Genomic DNA, 19,533 nt, shown 5'->3' with positions numbered 1-19,533 from the left:
ATAGGCCACAGCTCTGGAACAGCCTATTGTGCTCTGCAAAATACTTTAAGGCTGAAATGGGTCAGAAATGAAACGTTAAAATTGGACACTGTTTGATCTAGGGTTTGGTTTTCTTAGACACAGACTTTTAAAAGGGTTTAAAGAATCTCAGCTAACCGCATTAAAGGTAAAGGTGCACGTATTTGTCACTGTACAGTGTACAACGAAATGTGTCCTCTGCATTTAACCCATCTGTGGTAGTGTACACACACTCACACACACACTAGTGAACTAGGGGCAGTGAGTACACACACACCCAGAGCGGTGGGCAGCCAACTCCAGCGCCCGGGGAGCAGAGAGGGTAAAGGGCCTTGCTCAAGGGCCCAACAGTGGCAGCTTGCCGAGCCCGGGAATCGAACCCGGTGCTCTAACCGCTGAGCCACCACTGGCCAAGAAATCAGCCATCAGAGCCCTGTAATGGTTTGGAAATGGCCTTAGAAATTAATCCAGCAGGAGAAACTACTATCAGACACTGCTGCCACCCCTCGATTTGGACTGCATCCATGTATATATAAAAAATATTATCAGGTAATTATCTTACCGTATAAGACTTGTTATGCATAATTTTGAGTGTAATTACTGTAATCATTTCCAATGCCACCGTAGCACTAATCGACACAGAGGTCATATCGAGAGCCATGGCTCTGTTAACCCGTAATTAAAACATTCATAAAGAGCTCACTCCCCATCTGGCTCTGTGCTAAGAGGAATAAAACAAGGATCAGCTTGTAACTGAAGTTGCTTGGCTACGTTTACCATGAATTAGTCATTGCTCGACCTCAGAGCTACACAGCATAGCTTGTGCATGAGCAAAGAAACAAACTTCACCAGTTGCAGAGCTCCACGACTCTAGCAGCTACAGCCTCTACAGCCTTACCTGTCCTGAAGATCCTGTAGAGCAGAGCAGAGCAGAGTTCTTGAGGAATGAGCTGCTGGCTTTGAGGAAAGCTGTGGAACGGCTTTCAGCACCAGGAGCTGTCCGGTGCATTTTCCTGGACTGGAAATCGGCAGGAAAAGCTGAGTGAGGAGCAAATTTCTTTAAACAACTGACTGATTAACATCAAGTGTAACATAAAGGTAGATAGATTCTACTTGTTAAGTTATAGCTGATTAGTGAGAGATGGTAGGTTATATATATTTGATTTGATTGAAGTTATAGCTGAGGATGTAGGTTATACTGTACAAGCTAGAGCTGATACAGTAGAGTTGACTGAGAGGTTTCAGCTGACAGGTTATACTTTACAAGTTACATCTGAGCTGAAAGGTTGCTGTTGTTGAGCTATACCGGATAGGTTGTAGCTGATATGGCAATAAAGAAGAACTCAATGGACGCTGAAGACTAGTGACTAGTGGCAGTGTAAGACTTCTGTAATCTTCTGCAATCTGCTTTTGCAACAATGAGCAACAAGCTTCTCCCGGCCCGTGAGGCCGCCAGAATTTACCATACCAATTATGTGCGAAATGCTCGGGCGATTGGCGTGCTCTGGACCATATTCACCATTTGCTTCGCCATCATTTCCATGGTCGTCTTCATCCAGCCTTATTGGATCGGGGACAGCGTGGACACTCCTCAGTCAGGCTACTTCGGACTCTTTCACTACTGCATCGGCAACCCCATCACCGGCGAACTGGTCTGCAAGGGAAGTGCCCTGGATTTTGGCTCCATTCCCTCCGGAGCATTTAAGACTGCCATGTTTTTCGTGGGCATCTCCTTCCTTCTGATTGTAGGCACCATCGGCTGCTTCAGTTTGTTCTTCTTCTGCAACGCCGGCAGCGTCTACAAGATCTGTGCCTGGATGCAGCTGGCATCGTGTAAGTGCTGCGGTTCTTTTCATGCTCCTGGCAGGCAGACAGACTCCTATGAAAGTTTGATGCTCAGCGTGGGCTGCTCAGCCTCTTGAAAGTTTGAGGCTAAGCCTTAAAAAAAAAAAAAGAAATGGTAAAAATGCCAAAATAAAAATCAGGTTTCCACAGCAGAGGAGAAGAGTAGGCGTTCAGGAATTCAGAACCATGGTTAGTTCCATGAGGTTTCTCTCTGCAGAGTGTAAGTTTATATAATACCCAGCAATTGAATAAAGAGCTTAGATTCCTGCAGCAGAAAACTACCCGCTGGCTACATCCTGTACTCTTTAGTGTGATCTCTGTGGTCCAATGCTTTCGGATCAGCCCCTGCAGGGTTCAGTAGCTAGCTGAAGACTTGGACCAGGTTGTGCTGTAGAATGGTAAAGCTGTACTGTACAAAGTGGAGAACACAGTGCAGGAGAGTAAAGACATTAAAGATAATAACACACATAAATAAATGACACATATTAGATCAATGAAACATGATGTGGACAAAAGTATTGGGACACCTGCTCATTTATTGTTTGTTCTAGATTTAAGGTATTTTAAAAAAAAAAGAAAAGAGCTGATCCTGCTTTTGTTGGTGACTGTCTCTACTGTCCAGGGAAAGTGAGGTCAGGATGTTGGATGATCACCACCCCTCTCACCTCATCAGCCCCAACTCATTCCAAAAGTATTGGAAGGAGCACTATCCATCACTCCAGAGAATACTGTACACTACTCCACAGCTCCTCAATGCTGGGGGGCTTTATACCCCTCTAGGCCAAGTCCAGCATAATCCATGGGACCAACAGGTTCATGATATTTATCTGCTTCAGAGAGTCCTATTCTAATGGCAGTACTTCTCTATGTACTAGACAAGCTGTATGTGTGCTTTGTGCCACTTAAAGTAGCCAAATCCACTCCATAGATCCTGAGCTCCAGGGGCATCCTCATCCCCCCAGGGATCCTGAGGCAGGTGTATCTGTTATCTTTTGTATGCAAGAACAAAGAGCCCCGAGGCTCAGAAGGCCTAACCAGCCACTTCCACCACTTTCACCAAGAGACGTCTCTGTGTCTGCACCATTCCTCCAAACTCCACCACACAGTGTTGTGTAACATGTTTACGTAATGAGCTACACTCATTAGCAGAAAGCGAGAGCGAGAGCGAAAGCGAGAGCACTCCGTAAGACAACACCCGAGCCTGCGGCAGCCATCCTGATAAGCAGATATAGTATAACACAGAGTAGGTAAATAATAGATAGCTGTTCAGCCGGGTCCCTGCACTGAAAGCACGGCTGGCCAGAGTTGCCAGGCAACTGTTAGAGAGCAGCAAAGTTGAGTATTTTTTTTTTTTTTTTTCAGAATATGATCTAGACCTTCCGAGTGTGAAAGCACATCTCGTCTCTTACATTCCTGTCTGTCTTTAACCACCTTTTTTTTTTTAGCGTTGCTTCAGAAAATTTAGGGTAAGGGAAAAGAGAATGACTCTAGACTCAAGAACCAAGAGCTGTCCGGCACAAGGGCTTCTGATGAACATGCCAGCAGAAGAGCAAGTGCTTGAGATATAACTCACCCCTGTAATAATACAGGACTGATGGATTGTGCCAAAGCCATTTGTCTTTTATGGCTGGGGCGCATGGGATATTGTTTATGTTGTCAGCTTTATGGTTCTCGGGGATTTGCGCTCCTGGACCGGAGTCAAACGTGCTTTTTTAAAGATCCTGGGGGGGCTGGGGGGTAATTTAAAAACTTGATTTTCTTCATCGGGCCTTTTCACTGCTTAACTTTATAATTAGCACCAATTAGCCGAGATTAACTTGTAGACTTGTTTTTGTTATTGACTTTAACAACCTCAATATTTGCAGTTTCACTGAAGGCACACTACAGATTTTGTGTTCTTGCCCAGTGTTGCTGAGTGCATTTGTTGTCATTATACTTACAGTACAGTAATGACCTGCTGGAAGATTGCCCGCTGAGGTCCCCTCTATCTGCGTCAGACCACCTGCCACCTACCAGTCCGACCATCAGGCCCCCCACCCACCACAGGCACACCGTCCTACCACTGCTACCTGTTTAATGACCATGTTAAAACCTAAATGGACTCGTAACTATCTGCCACTATTAATATCGCCACTATTAACTATCTGCTGTATCTGGTTTGGGCATTTTTATCAATAATTTATCAATAGTTCTGATCAGAGGAGGACGGGTTGGGTCCCCCTTGTGAGTCTTGGTTCCTCCTAAGGTTTCTTCCTCCAGCTCTGAGGGAGGTTCTCCTTGCCACTGTCGCCGTTGGGGCTCACTGGGGGTCTTTGATCCTTCATGTCTTACGTTATTTCTTTTTTGTCTCGGTCTTTTACTAATGACTATTTATGTAAATCTGCTTTGTGACGACAACAGCTGTAAAAAGCTTTACAAATAAATTTGACTTGACTTGACTAATGTACAAGTTATGTCTCTGCATCTCTTAGCTTAGAAAGCCAGGGTCAGAGCACAGGGTCAGAGCACAGGGTCAGAGCACAGGGTCATCCACGCTACAGCATCCCTGGAATGAGAGGGTTAAGTGGGTTCAGTTGCTCGAGGACACAACAGTGGCAGCTTTGAGGACATGGGTAGTGAGTGTGTGAGAACACTGACATCATTCACTGTTTATTCTATAGAGAGCTGGAGGTAATGAGCAGCACTTCTGCAAACGGACAGCTGTGGGTAAACTGTGCAGTGGGTGTCGTAACGTCCTTCGGTTGGACATCGTGTCACACTTTCCCCCTTTCCTCCCAATTTGGTGCTGCCAGTTAAGTGTCGGGAGCATTGAGTTGTGTTCTGTTGAGTGATGGAGCTTGATGAGCTGGACTGCTGTTTATGATCCAGAACTAATCATCCATCATCCTGACCTCACTAACAAACAAGCAGGAGTCAGACAATCGCTGGACGCATAGTGTTGTTTCACCATATCTGCATATCTACGTCACTGTGATCTGTGTGGTCTTCCCCAGCAACCTGCATGGTCGTAGGCTGCATGATCTATCCAGACGGCTGGGACTCTGAGGAGGTGAAGCGGATGTGTGGCCAGCGCACAGATAAATACACACTGGGCAACTGCACAGTGCGTTGGGCCTACATCCTGGCCATCATCAGCATCATGGACTCGCTCATCCTGTCCTTCCTGGCCTTTGTACTGGGAAACCGGCAGGACAAACTGCTGCCTGAGGACTTCCAGGTGGAGGAGAAGAAAGGTGGTAGTAGTGTAAAAATATCTCTATCATTTTTAATATTACCAATAGCTCTCGTGTTAGGTATACAATTCCGAGCTGTAGACCAGTGGTCACCAACCTCATCAACGTCCATCTAGAAGGAGCTTGAAGACCAACTGAAACCACCTGAACAAGCAAGTGGAATCAGGTGTGCTTGAGCTTGTTTGCCACACCGGCCCTTTGTATATAAGACTGGTGACCCCTGCTGGAGACCATCTGTTATTATGCATATTTTTACAGCCACCCTCCACACCATTTATCACAGGGTCAGTTTCTGACCACAGGACTGCTGTTGACCAGATATTATTTGGGTGTCGGACCTTTCACAACACAGCGGTGACTCTGGTGGTGACGTGGTAGTGTGTGCCATGCTGAAGTAACTGGTTCATTAGTGTCTCTGGTAGGTTAAGAATGAGCAAAAGTATCCAGTGAAGAGCAGCTCTGTGGTCAAAAACAGACCCTGAGGAATGACCAGCACAGAATGTGCATCAACAGATCCTTCATATCAACCAGCGCAGGGTCCGCCATACTACTGTGCCCCGGTGCCTTGCTTGAGGGCCTAATAATGGCAGCTAATAGCAAAAGTGGGAATCGAACCCACAACCTTGTGATCGATAACCCAGCTCTCCTAACACTGAGCCACCACTGCCCAAAGTGATTAATCAACTGCATCTGAGGTAGTGCTAAGCTATTAGTCAAGACATCTTTGGTATCTGACTTTGGTGTTTTTCTTTAGTTTACAACGGGGGATTCTAGGCTGCTAACGTTGCTAACAAGCGCTTAACCAAATATTATCTCTGTAAATACTTACCCAAAAATGTCTCTCAGGCCACTTAAAATCTGAATTTTATAGGAACTGACTTACTTTAGTCTACAAAAATGCATTTCTCTGTGTAGCTCAATGGTGGGTCAGCCAATATTAGCTATAGTTCCAATTTTAGATTAAAAAAAAAAGGTGCAATTTGACTAAATCATCATAAAATAGATTCTTTTTATAGCAACTAAAATTTGAATTGGTGATTGGTGACAGTCTAAGTCCAGAGTTCATTAGCAGCATTAGCATAGTACCTCCAATTGTCTTGGCTAGTGCTAATTGACTAGTAATACATCTGGGGCCCGTGATATAGCACTACCTGTATTAATTAGAAATTATAGAAGCAGAACCTTAATTATTAATTTATTATAATTATTTAAACAAACGAATGCAAGAAAACTGAAGTAAGAAAGATAGTGTTTAAAGTAGGGATGCACTGATTCCACTTTTACCTTTTCAAAGCCAGATTTTCAAGCATCTGCCGATACAGAGTACCGATACTAACTCCTAAATACTTAAATACTCAATAGATGGCTATAAATCCTGATATTTATAGTGTTGTACTTTTTATAGGTCATACGTTTTTATGTCTAATCCCAAATAAGATCTCATAAGCTTGAAAGAGCAGCGTTCACGGGTTGAGGAACTGCACATTTCAAAAGTTTTAAAGCTAGGAAAAAATTCTATTGGCCACAATGCAGAAACACGTGCAGGCAGGGAAGAGTAATCTTGCTAAGCTTCACCGAACAGCTTTTAACTGGTCTTTAAATTCACATTTCAGAGCAGTTAAAAAAGTGCTTCTGCAGCAATTAGGGCATTAATATGGCAGCTTTGAGAAAGCAGGTATTGAACCCACACAACAGAGCATTGGCAGTCCAAATCGGGGAGAAAATCAGATACAATTTATAATAACAAATGGTTTAATAATAAAATAATATATAAAAATAATAATAAAGTGTATAATAAAAGTGTTAAATGATAAACTATTTATGTTGTCAATATTTTGTTTATTACTGGTAAACAAAAATGTTATGTAAAAAAATAAATAATAAAAAATAATAATAATTAAAAAGTAGGATGTCAGTAACAGCAGTACTTATCAAAGTATCTTAAAATTTGTTCTAGTGTTGCGCTGATACTGATACGGTATCATATAGTTAGAACACTATCCAGCATTCCCACTGGTCAGTAAGATAGAGCAGGTCAGCCCAATACTATACTGATGCTGAAAGGATGTGAAGGTGTTTTATCATTAGATGGAATGAAGCTGGAGCTGCTCGCGCTCCCACCACATCCCTCCAGAAATGAGCGAGAACATTTCGAACCTTTTCCTTCCCTTTAAAATGAACTCCAGTGCGTCGCTAACTGTACCAGAATAAGCCACCGGAGTCAGTTTAGTAAGTAACTTTGGTTTATTCCCTCGGGGTAATCCGCTCCTACGAGACTCAGCAGTGGGCCGTGGATATGGCTCTGCTGCAGACTGTAAGAAGTTAATTAGCACTGCTGCTGCTGCTGTGGTGACCAGGGAGAGTGGAATAAGTAGCTGTAGTTGATTAAAGGTCAGAACTATTAAAATCAACCACAAATAACTTCAGACATTAGAGTTAATCATGAGAGAGGCAGATCGGTTCTCAGTGTATCCAATTATCACACCTTTAAACACTCCATCAACACTGATTATATATATATATATATATATATATATATATATATATATATATATATATATATATATATATATATATATATATAATTTTTTTTATGTATATATGAGAGAATGTGGAGATGACATGCACGTACACATTTTCATTTGTCAATTCAGTGCATGTGTGGATCATTGAGACTGATGTACCACTTTCTTTTTCTCTTCAGAAGAGGCATGAATCCTCCAGACAACTGCTGAACCTTCTGAGATGACCTTTTCTACAACTGCAAAAAAAAAAAAAACCCAGAAACCACCACCACAGCACATAACCCTGAAACGTGGACTGTGTTTATCCTCATATCTATGAGCTTTAAATCATTTCTCATATTGCAATTTCATTTCAAATAAATACCTAATCGACCTGTGTAAGTGGTTTCTGGGTCTGTACTGCACAGTTATCTACAGAAAAACTACATGAACTATGTATATCTGTCTTCAGGTCAACACTGCATAACATTTGCGAACAGTTCTAATAAAATAATGTGACCTGAAAGTGAGGTCACTTCCTCTGGTGGAAAACAAGTGAGAAATGTCATTGTTTTGTATGAAATGTGGAGAATAAAATCAGCAGCATCAAAATCACTGGTCAGATCTTCTATTGTGATACTGAGGGAATCTCCCATTCAATTTTTAATCACTGATTATGTGTTGAATATCCATATATTTTTTAAAAGGTAAAGGTGCACGTATGTGGACACTGTACAGCGAAATGTGTCCTCCGCATTTAACCCATCTGTGGTAGTACACACACACACACACACACACACACACACACACACACACACACACACACACACACACACACACACACACACACACATTAGTGAATTAGGGGCAGTGAGTACACACACACCCAGAGCCGTGGGCAGCCAACTCCAGCGCCCGGGGAGCAGAGAGGGTAAAGGGCCTTGCTCAATGGCCCATTGAGTGGCAGCTTGTCGAGCCCGGGAATCAAACCCACAACCCTGTTAGCACATGGAGTCAAGTTACTCTGTTACTGTATAAATAAATAAATAATCAAAGTCAAATCTTTGCATACTCTAAATGTACCATTAATTCTAGAATGTGTCATAAATCTATTTTTAAATAAATTAATTAATTCAGTCTGGTGGGCACTACTACCTAATTTTTTTTTATCCATTTTTACAGCACAGCAGGTCGCACACTGGAGAAACCACCAAGGAAAGTTAACATACAGTTTAACTCCGTGTCCATTATAATATTTACACTGCGATCTTTAAAACATGACTACAAAACATTTTAAACCATTAGCTCAAAAAAGGTGCAAAATCTGTGCTAATAATAATAATAATAATAATAATAATAGGGGATAATAAAGAAGCAGCACCAAAAATGCCTTTTTGCGATTTCCAAACCTTTATTTGTAATAACTACAGAAACGGCTTTAGTTCAGCAGTGAACAATCAAAAGCAGAGCGGCTTTGAAAAAGGAGAGAAAGCGGAGCAGATGATGTGCTTGTGGAAACCGATGAAGATCAACGATCCAAGTGTTTTATTACAAAAGAGCAAGCAGAGGTCAGGACCCTTCACAGTAAAATTCCTCTATAATCCCTCCACCTTCATTTATACATTAAAAAAAAAGAAAAAAGATCATACGCACTGATCCTGCTTCAAACAACATCAGCGCGATAAACCAACGTCGGTACGAGAAGCAAATTTCAAGGCATCTTCGTATGAGTTACTCAAACACTGTCCCCAGAGCCATTCGGCAAAGCTTCGGCAGAAAACGCAACTGCGAGTTTGTTATAACTGAACAATACCGACACTGTGTGAGAGATTGAGAGCGAGAGCGCGCGCGAGAGCCAACTCTTTGGTACAATTATGTACAAAACGAGACATTTTCTGAAACTGATCGGTGAAAAATCCAAGATGCTACACCAGCTGTGGTGAAGACGTTCACTGTTTTCCACATTATGCTGATTCACTATTAACAATGATATGAAATTTATACTGGTTTTCCCCACCGTACTTCCAAACACTTCCAATAATCAACTGAAGAGATCGACCCGGTCATATCAAAACTCTTTTACATTTTTACACGGCTTATTAACACTATCTGAAAACGGCAGCTGCCCTTTACATGGTGTGAACATCTGAACCAACAGAAATGGCCCAAAATGAAATGGAATAAAATCTCGTTCTGTTAATGTACATTAAAGCAAAGGGCATTTTTCTCTTCTCATAGGAAATGACCACTTGGGAGATTCCAGGCGTTTGATATGGCCGTGAATATGCTTTACGGTTTGTTTTCTTCTTACTGAGTTGATCAGCAGCTCTTCCAGGAGTCCAATAAGCTAACAGTTCACGTCCTCAGAGCTCATAGACACGTCCAGTCATGGCCAGGGCTGTCCCTGTTGCTCTTTATCATTCTGATTTCTGATACTACCTGCCTTGGAATGCGAAGGGAGGTGAAAAAAGAGCACAGCATCCCTGCATCCTTTAATACTGCCAGTCCAGCCTGTCTGCTCATAAGATGAGCAGTTACAGCGCAGAAGAAAAGAAAAAAAAAGGTGTGGAATATTCCAGCATTTTTTCCCCTTTTTCTCCCAATTTGGTACGGCTAATTAACCCACCTGTTCATAACACCCCCTAGAACTAGCAAGGCTCCCAACACGAGGAGGGTAAGGACTTACTATACAAGTGAAGTGAGCCACCGCTTCTTTTTAAACTGCCACCGATGCAGCACCACCGGGCAGCCAACACGCTCAGAGGAAAGCAGCGGGTCCCCAGCTCCACCACACCAGCTAACAGACCCCTGTGCCAGCCAACGTCGCTTTAAGAGTGCTGAGGGGAAAGAGCGCCATCTACCCACCCGGAGAGAGCCTGGCAAATTGTGCTATCTATCGGCAAAGCGGCATAGGGCATTAGATCACTGAGCCACTCTGAGCCCCTCAAACACCTGAATCTTCAGGACTTGATCCATTACTTCAGACATGATGCATTTTTCTGTATTTCGTATAAGAACAGTAAAGCCATTGATTCAGACTTGTGCTTAAAAAAAAAAAAAAAAATTCTTTTTGTGATTTTGAGCAAAAAAACCTTGTATCTCATTTTTTTTATTTTCACGAATAAAATGCGAATCTGGCAGCTGTTCTTTGCATTGTGTCCAAATTTTATGATAAATGGACCAATAGAAATGCTCCAAAAAGGTTTCGTCTGCTGTAAAAAAAAAAAATTTAAATGGAGATAAGTTTTTTGTGTGACAGCAACGATACGCTACAAGAAAAATGCTGGAATATGTCTTTAAATGGATTTTATGGCTTTCACATAATGACAATCTTCTGGCTGGACACTTACTGTTGGCGCATCGAGAAGAAAGAAAGAGGCGACTGAAAAGGCAGGTTATATAAAATAGAAAGAAAAAAAAGAACGAAAAACAGAAAAAAAACGAGAAATAAATAGACGTTAGATCTGCTTCGTTGGACCTCCTAACATTTCAAACAGCCCACCATATCTGCAGACCCGGCACGTAAGACTGTTAGTACCTATGAAAGAGCTGCAAGAGTGCTTCCCCGTCTTCACGGTGAGTGTGTAAGTGTGTGTGTGCCTGCTTGTGTGTGTGTGTGTGTGTTAGAGGCTTGCGGCCACTAGGAGGTGATCCAGGCGTGGCGGAGGCACTCAGCAGCGGTGGCTCTCTTCTCTGGGATCAGGTCCAGCATAGGCAGGAGAAAACTGGCGAAGCTTTGAGCTTCCTCCCGCTGCCACTCGTACTTCTCCACCAAGACGTCCAGCAGCCCCCATGGCTTCAGCTTGGTGATGTGCCTCAGGTCACCTGGGGCGAGAGACACATATATGGGCATCCATTTTAATATGGATTTATGGTCACTGGAAGTAATGAGAACATAGAAAGTATGGGATAACGATTATCACTACAGAAAACAATAAATCAGAAAGGTCAGAGTCGAGTAGAAAAAGAAGAACCTGTGTGGTTGCAGTATGATTTTAGGCAAGTCATCAGGTTAAATAACTCCTTTATAAAACAAAATATTCAGGTTCCTAAGTGGCACAACCGTCTAAGCACTGGCCTCATCACTGGGTTTGATTTCCAATGATTACAGCCATCTGTAGCTGGGTTTCAGAGAGCATGTTATTAATTAATTCATTAATTCATTAATAGCTGCTTTATTAGACCTTCTCACATTTCAAAAGCCTGCCAGACCTGGAGCGTAAGACTGACTGTTGCACCACTTGGAAACCCTCATTGATACTAACAGTGCTGGACCTTTCTATGGCTTTGATTGCCCCGGGAGTCTTAGAAAGCATAACTGGCTTTGTTCTCTCCGGGTGGGCATGACGACCCCCTATTTCCTGGCGTAGCAGTACACCCAGAATGTTTTAAATAAACATAGAAACAAATAAAAATAAAGAATCCTTTGAAAAAAGAAATAAACAGATGTTAGATCTGTTTATCGGACCTCCACACATTTCACAAGCCTGCCAGACCTGGTGTGTACGACTGTTAGTATCAAGGATGGCTTTTGAGTGGTGCAACAGTCTAAGTGCTGGACACATCATTGGGTTTGATTCCCAATGCTGCCACAGCCATCTGTGCCCAGGAGTCTCAGACAGCATAACTGGCCTTGTTCTCTCCAGGTGGGTAGAATGGCTCTCCATCTCAAAGTAGCAGTACTCCCTGCTGTCATTAACTTTAAATATTTCAACTTCAACTACAAAACTCACGGTAGCCAAACACACCACACACACTTACCAGGTACACAAGGTAACCAGGTAATCAGAGCTGTTAGTCAGTTATAAGCATTAACAGGGTTTACCTTTCTTAGTGAAGAACTCCTTGGAATATTTTCCGTTCAGGATGAGTTTACGAGGAACTTTCCCCAACAGCTCAATGATCAGTGCGATATGATCTGTACAGTAGAGCGAAGAGGGAGAGAGAGAGAGAGAGAATTAAAAGGTGAAATCTACAGGAGACATTCATCACATCAGAATAATTAAACCAACAGAATTTTTTTTAGTTATGATAATGAACAACCTACATTATCGGGACAACATACATTAAAGGGTCCATAATGCTTCACATTTTTTGCATTTAAGAACACCTTTTAAGGTTTGCATGGAAACTGTTATCATTTTCATTGCTATTAAGAGCAAAATTCTGGGCAATCACAAAATGTGTACATTCCCTCAGAAAGTTCAGATGTATTGCCATATTTTAGGTAATAGAGAGGGGTGTCAAAATATGGAATTTTTATTATTACTTTTATTTTATTATTATTATCAAATGTACTCATGCTGGGTTATTTGTTAGTTTATGCTCTGCTTTAGGGGATACAAGGCTTTTGCACATCAGCAACAATGTATATGTACTTATAACAATGTAAAACCTATACCCACTTAAGATTATTAATTCAGCGATGCTGAACGTTCCAAAATACGGTGTCTTTTAACTTGCCATCACCTATTAACTTCCTGTTAGTGATCATGATCTCCCCCCCCCCCTCCTGTAAAGCTGCCACTTTGGAGAAACAAGGTGTTTGCAAGACTGATACTCTCTCTCTCTCTCTTTATTTATTTATATATATATATATATAGCACCTATAATGTAATCAATGGATGTCTTTTGCTAATCCAAAATACAAACACCAAATTACATAATCAGATAATTCAGTGGTGCTTCGTCTGTAATAAAACAAGCTGTAAAAAATCTATTCACTGCTGTGTGCCCCAGCACTAATGACCAGTGTAAAAGCAACAGAGTGGTTGAAGAGCATGTGCATCAAGTGCTCCCATTAAACTTGCATGACTCTCACCTAAGCGCTAATTAATGAGCACAATGCGGTTTAATATTTAACAGCACTCTGCTACTGACGCCGGCTATTACACAGCACAGACAGACGACGAGGGCATCAAAGCTTTGGGGCTGTTCAACAGAGCCAACACCGTGAGGCTGTATGTGTAATAAGGACAGGACTGGGTCAGCGATGACAAAGGAGTACAGTGTGCTTACTGTGCTCCGGATGTGAACGGGTCTTCCTAGCAGAAGATAATCAGAGGTTGGAGATTTATTATTAGGACCTGTAGACTATGGATTTGCTGCTGCAGTGAATGAAGGAGACTGCACTGCACTGCACCTTTTTATGTACAGAAACGCTGAGGTTCTCGGACCACATGGAGGAGGAAAAGAAATTACCTTCGTCCCTGGAGTAATCCTCTCCAGAATGTGGTTCAAACAGGTAATCCCCCGTCGCCAACTCGAATGCCTGGGGACACATATACTCCCAGTTATACAGTGTGTGATTTGGTGCTCACATGTACATCACGGTGGCGGTTGCATGCACATCTAGTTGCCATTTTTGCCAGAAACATCTGCTGCAAAGGTGAACAGATGAGACAAATCCAGAGGTGTTTGGCCAAAATGACCCGCATGAACAGTGAACCAACTGTTAAGCATGGTGGTGGTAGCATTACAGTGATTTGCCTCGAATTGGTTACTTATGCATAGCAACAGATGGGCTGAAGCCAACCTACAAATTGTCCTTATATTTCTAATGGATTGGGTATAAGCTTTTAAGGCTCTGAGCCACTTCTGATCAGACAGCCAGCGATGGTGTTTACTGGTGTTTACTATCGTGATAGTACTACACTGAGCCAGGGAGTGTGTGTATGGGTGTCCAGCACCATCCAAAAATCATCACATTCCCATACTGGTAGGCAGTGAACTGAAGGTCAGTCCAGACTCGTGCCCTTCACCAAATCAAGGCCTACTTGAGGTGACCGTATGCTGCTTGTAGGATTCCATTGTTTCAGGGTGGGTTTGAAATGCTGATGGAGGTTTAGCTCCCTCTGCCCTTATTGTTAAAGGAAAAAGTGCTGAGTCGGAGCATTGCAGGACAGGGCAGGGCAGGGTAGGGCAGGAGCCAAGAGAGCAAGAGAGTCTGGTCAACAGCCGCCTTGTGGAGAACAGACACACAGTCACACTTTCAAGCATTTTGGCCTTATATAGTCTGTAGATCTGTGTAGATCTGCTGTGTGGTGGGTGTGCTGATAACAGACAATGTGTGTAGGAGGCAGGTGTATATAACAAGCTGGCAACCAAGTGTATATTGATGCTGTTATCTATATGTGCCATTTTTATTCTTAGAGTACACTTGTACCACTTGTATAAATGACTAAGCCTTTTTTGTATTTGCTTTAAAGTGTAACAAAGCCTGACAGAAGTTACTCACTGCAGAACAGAACAGGAGGGTGCAACACAATAACACTGCTGAGTAAATGTTAACCAGAACACACCAACTGTGTTTGAAACTGTGGCTAAAACAAACTATTCAAGTGGATGTTGGATCACTGTAACTGTGCGAGTACACGTATATGTGTGAGCTCACCATGCATGCTGTGCTCCAGATGTCGGCCGGGGTGCTATAACCTGATCCAATCAGCACCTCCAGGGACCGATACTGCCGTGTCTGAATATCATCTGTGAAGTGCTTGTGCTGCATGAAGTAGAGAGAAAGAGAGAGTGTGGGGATACCTCAGACAAAACCACAAACACATTTAGATAGGTCCAGGAGTGACTGCACTGGAGCCACGCCAGCTCTGAATTAGCAACCTGGAGCTAGGGGTGCACAACGTAAAAGCACCCTCCGAAAGGATCCGCCACTTTCTTCGTTTTATAGAAATAAACATACTATTTCTGTTACTGGGAACAGCTCCTCAGTTCTTTAAGTTTTTAATCACATCTACTTTATTATTTTCCATATTTTACCATTTCAAAACAATGGAAAAACTGATTTTTGTGAGATTCTATGACTAGTGCTTGACAGTATGATGGTACACACTGTTTAGCCCATGTTTCTTGCATACCGTAATACTGCAGTTTACAGCAAAAAATACAGACACATTTAGTACTATGTAATTCAACAGTTAGCTTGAACACTTGAACACTTAGCACTAGCGTGTTTCTAGCGAGAGCAGGCTAGCATCAGAGAGCCCACACAATCAGAGAGCCCAAAATCAGGGGTGACCAAACTTTTGCATATTCACCTAATTCCATCACCCATATTACAGACATATTAAATACTGTGTTATGTGTAGTGTCTCATAAAAATGTCTAAATGGATCCGGACATTTTCAGATTATTTTAAAATGTTTAAAAAGTAAAATGACTGATTAATATTATCGGTATCTCCCCCAACAAGATGCTAATGATCAATTATAGTCATTGGGCCAGAAATAACATATCGGTGCATCCCTAACTGGAGTAATACATCCTTCAGCAGAAGAAAAACTGCTGAAATGAAAACGATCTTACTCACCACCCAGCAGGCGTTGCCCAGGTCGGCGATTTTGACCTGGATCTTGTCAGCATTTAGTGGTTCCAGGGGGTTGACAAGCAGGTTCCCCGCTGCAAGCTTAGCTGCAGGGACACAAGCAAAGGAGGGGAGGGAAGAGACAGGATAACTTTAGAATCAATGCTACCCTACAGACACTGCCAGCAAGGCTGCTGGATAGAAGGAAGCTAGAAGGGCTAATGTGTTTGCTGGCGTGGCGTTTAATCAGCAAGTCTGATGTGGACGTCTGGAGGGGGAGTTTCGAGCCAATCAATTTTCGGATCAATACAGCGCTGTAGTGAACCAGCAGACACATCGGCCCTCGAGGAATTGGAGACTGTAGCTGCAGAAACATCAGTCTGGCATCTTAGAAATGGGACACCATGCCCAGACCCTACCCCAGCAAAGCACTAATATGGGAAGCTTGTGTCCAGTGTGATTTCAGGCTCATTTTTCCCCCCAATTCTGGCTCTGTTTTAAGCAGGACCAGGGTGTGTTGCTAATCTCTGGGGGAGGCATAAACAAAGCAGCTCAGAGACACTAATTAATCCTATTCCTAGGACTCCCAGGTAAAAGATATTGATCCTGATTCAATTGGACGATTAGTGATGCATTCAATCCAAGTATTGACTGCTATGTCAACGCTTATCAAGCAGATCAGTGATCTTTTATGCATTGCCATCAACAAAAAATGTCTAGAACTGAAAAGCTTTGGTTATGAAGATTTGCCAGCACGCTACAAAAGGGACAAATAAAACTTGGAGGGGAGAAAAAATAAAGGACAAGACATCACAAACAGGAATGTGCAATCATAGGTGTGTTAGAAATCCCACACGACCCAACAACAGTTAGAAAAGCTGGACGTTCTCTCTACAGGTTAAAACAAAGAGGGAGAGCCAAAGAAAAAGAAAGAAAGATAGAGAGAGAGCGAGCGAGAGAGAGCGTGAGAGAGATAGTTGGAGGTTAGTAAGGAGCACAAAGGGGCAAGGTGAGGGATTCCTCCACTGGGCCACTTCACTGACCGTCCTTCAAACTCTCCAGTTCTGGGCCTCCCGGCAAGCTGGGGTCCACCTCCGATGTAGAGGCTGTGTCCTTTTTGGCAACCTCCTGCGTGGTAGGGCCTTCCTGCCCATTTACACACTCAGAGCCGTTAAGTTTGACCTCTTGGTCCCCGCTCTCCTGTGTCTGCTGCACCCTAGGGCCCTGCGACTCAAGAATGCCACAAAGCAAAGGTCCATTACCCTCAGCGACGGGGGACGGGTGGCTGAGCTCGCTCTGCGCCGTGCCGTTGCATGCTGGGTAAGGGTTAATAGGCTGTGAGTCGGAGCCCTCTGTGCCACTGTCGTAAGGATTGACTGGGGTGTCGTCCTTCGCCTCCTGCTGAAGGTCAGCGACCTTTGCGTCCTCTGGGCCTCGGCTGTGACCATTACAGTTCCCGTCCACGGCGCATTCTCTATGCTGAGACCAGCTGTCCGGAACACAGTCTGGGTGGGGGGGAGGAGGCAAGAAGGTGATATAGCTTCATTACTTTGGTATTTGCTTGGAATCTTATCTTGTATTTTAGCCTTTAAAAACACATTAACTCTATGCTCTAGAATTGTCTTGCAAAAAGCATGCATCTCCATTTTTGACAATTTTGATTTACTGACAAAATTTGAATTGGCTTATTGTTTAGATTTTGTCAAGATTTCATGATGAATGGACCAAAATAAATGTTCAAAAATGCCTCAGAATAATATATAAAGTAAAATTGCTATTTTTGACATACAATGATATGCATGGTGCAGACTACAGAATGACACACGACTTATAAAGTCCACATTTTATCGTGCTGTTCTGCTTATTTTTGCTCAATTTGGTCTGCCTGGTATTTTCTGGTTCATGTACGCACACATCTTGTGCAGAACTAAAGAATCTGTGACACCTAACAATCACTTAGGGAAATTGGAAGTTAAGTATATGATAGTTCCTAACATGAGCATGCAGAATGAGTCAGAGTTTTGTTCAGAGCCATTATAATGCCACCGGTGAGTCACACGTTCTTGCAGCATCAACTGAATCAAACTGAATGAGTTTGCAGCTGAACTTCATTCAGAGCCAGTCCAGCAGTGAGGGTGATGGGCTATTTTTACTAACTCAGTGAGACGTCTCATGATGTCACTGCTGTGTCATTCAGTCTGCAAAGATTTTCTAACCAGAATGAACCCATAAAATATTTATTTCCTATCTGAACTTTCATTTGACGTCTCACATCTCCGCCCCCCCCCCTTACCCCCTATCCCTCAGGACGCACTCACCCAGAGTGGCCTCTGCTGCAATTTCCTGCAGTGTGTGACTGTTAGGAACTGATGGAGTGCTGTCTGGGGTTTCTGCTTCTTCGTCCTCCTCATCTTCACCCCCTTCATTCCCTTTCTCCAGTCCCTCAATGTCCAGGATGCGTTTCTCCAGCAGCTCGGCTTGACGCTTCTGCTTCTTCTTCAGCCTTTTCTTCTTGTTCTTCGACATCTTCGCCATCTGAAAGAAGGACAAAGCAACATTCAGTCAAACCATTTCTGTCAAATGTGTAGCACACGATCAAGCCAGGCTTATTCTTAAAGTCAAGACAGATGTCAGATACTTTAGTATTTTGTACCTGTTTTCATTTTTTTCCTTTAGTTACAGAGCTGAGCACTAGGGTTGCAAAGGTATAAGACATTAACCCTTCTGCGTGGTGAGTGCACACGCACGCATGCACGCACGCACACACACAGGGGTGGACAGTGGTGGCTCAGCGGTTAGAGCGCCGGGATATCGATAACAGGGTTGTGGGTTCGATTCCCAGGCTCGGCAAGCTGTTGGGCCCTTGAGCAAGGCCCTTTACCCTCTCTGCTCCCCGGGCGCTGGAGTTGGCTGCCCACCGCTCTGGGTGTGTGTGTATACTCACTATCCCTAACACATGTGTGTGTGTGAGTGCGTGTTCACTACCAGATGGGTTAAATGCGGAGGACACATTTGTGTACACTGTACAGTGACAAATACGTGCACCTTTACCCTTACACACACACACACATCAGTATTATAGAAAATAATCCCTACCTGGACAGAAAATAGTTGTAGTAAATTTTATGTGCATTATATATTTAACGCACCATTAAACAACTTTGTTTTCATTTATTTAAAGATCATTGTTAATGATATTATGGTTATTATCATTATTATTATTATTAATAATAATAATAATAATAATAATTACTCATAATAATAATAACAAAAAAAAGAACTGTGAAATCTTGTATACTTCAATATCATATTTTACAAGACTTATCATACCGTGGAAAAAAATCCCATACTGTTGCAACCCTAGTGAGCACACAGGCCCGGAGCAGTAGGTAGCCTTTGCTGTGGTGCCCAGCGAGCAGAGAGAGTTAAGGGCCTTATGGGACCAAAAGCAGTGTACTAACCATTGAGCTTCCACTGCTCAAAGAATCATGATTGTGCAGAGATGCTTACGGAAACGCCAGTTCTGCATTTCTGGAGTATATTAAGCACATTAACTACCTACTGGAAAAAAACCAATATAGCTCAGACGTCACTGTTCATCCTTACCGCTCGAATG

At 42.8% G+C, this 19,533-nt stretch overlaps 2 protein-coding genes across 5 annotated transcripts in view; one reads left to right on the top strand and one right to left on the bottom strand.

The window, feature by feature from the left end:
- The first annotated feature begins 1,436 nt into the window (after positions 1 to 1,436).
- lhfpl5a (LHFPL tetraspan subfamily member 5a) lies at positions 1,437 to 7,874 on the top strand. The gene is made up of 3 exons (XM_072666216.1): positions 1,437 to 1,851; positions 4,857 to 5,096; positions 7,801 to 7,874. The coding sequence occupies exons 1-3, from the start codon at positions 1,437 to 1,439 to the stop codon at positions 7,809 to 7,811; spliced, it is 666 nt and encodes a 221-aa protein (XP_072522317.1). The 3' UTR covers positions 7,812 to 7,874.
- Positions 7,875 to 8,991: 1,117 nt separating this feature from the next.
- srpk1b (SRSF protein kinase 1b) overlaps positions 8,992 to 19,533 on the bottom strand; it is a 47,534-nt gene continuing 36,992 nt past the window's right edge. For 3 of the 4 annotated variants that reach the window (XM_072665398.1, XM_072665397.1, XM_072665396.1), the window contains 7 exons: positions 18,236 to 18,452; positions 16,961 to 17,422; positions 15,924 to 16,024; positions 14,994 to 15,101; positions 13,802 to 13,871; positions 12,426 to 12,518; positions 8,992 to 11,425 (listed from right to left, as the gene is read on the bottom strand). In XM_072665398.1, the coding sequence (XP_072521499.1) occupies positions 11,241 to 11,425; positions 12,426 to 12,518; positions 13,802 to 13,871; positions 14,994 to 15,101; positions 15,924 to 16,024; positions 16,961 to 17,422; positions 18,236 to 18,452 (1,236 nt within the window). In that variant the 3' untranslated portion in view covers positions 8,992 to 11,240. The remainder of the gene's footprint in view (positions 11,426 to 12,425; positions 12,519 to 13,801; positions 13,872 to 14,993; positions 15,102 to 15,923; positions 16,025 to 16,960; positions 17,423 to 18,235; positions 18,453 to 19,533) is intronic. The other variant, XM_072665399.1, reaches the window with a different exon arrangement.

Source organism: Salminus brasiliensis, chromosome 21, assembly GCF_030463535.1.
Source record: "Salminus brasiliensis chromosome 21, fSalBra1.hap2, whole genome shotgun sequence".
In the NCBI taxonomy this organism is placed as follows: Eukaryota; Metazoa; Chordata; class Actinopteri; order Characiformes; family Bryconidae; genus Salminus; species Salminus brasiliensis.
The sequence above is the reverse complement of the archived record's forward strand: the minus strand, read 5'-3'. Positions and strand labels throughout refer to the sequence as shown.

Excerpts from the sequence above, each read along its gene's own strand:
- lhfpl5a (XM_072666216.1), top strand. The coding sequence starts at position 1,437 with ATGAGCAACAAGCTTCTCCCGGCCCGTGAGGCCGCCAGAATTTACCAT. Across the intron at positions 1,852-4,856 it reads CTGGATGCAGCTGGCATCGT|CAACCTGCATGGTCGTAGGC; the intron begins GTAAGTGCTGCG and ends GGTCTTCCCCAG.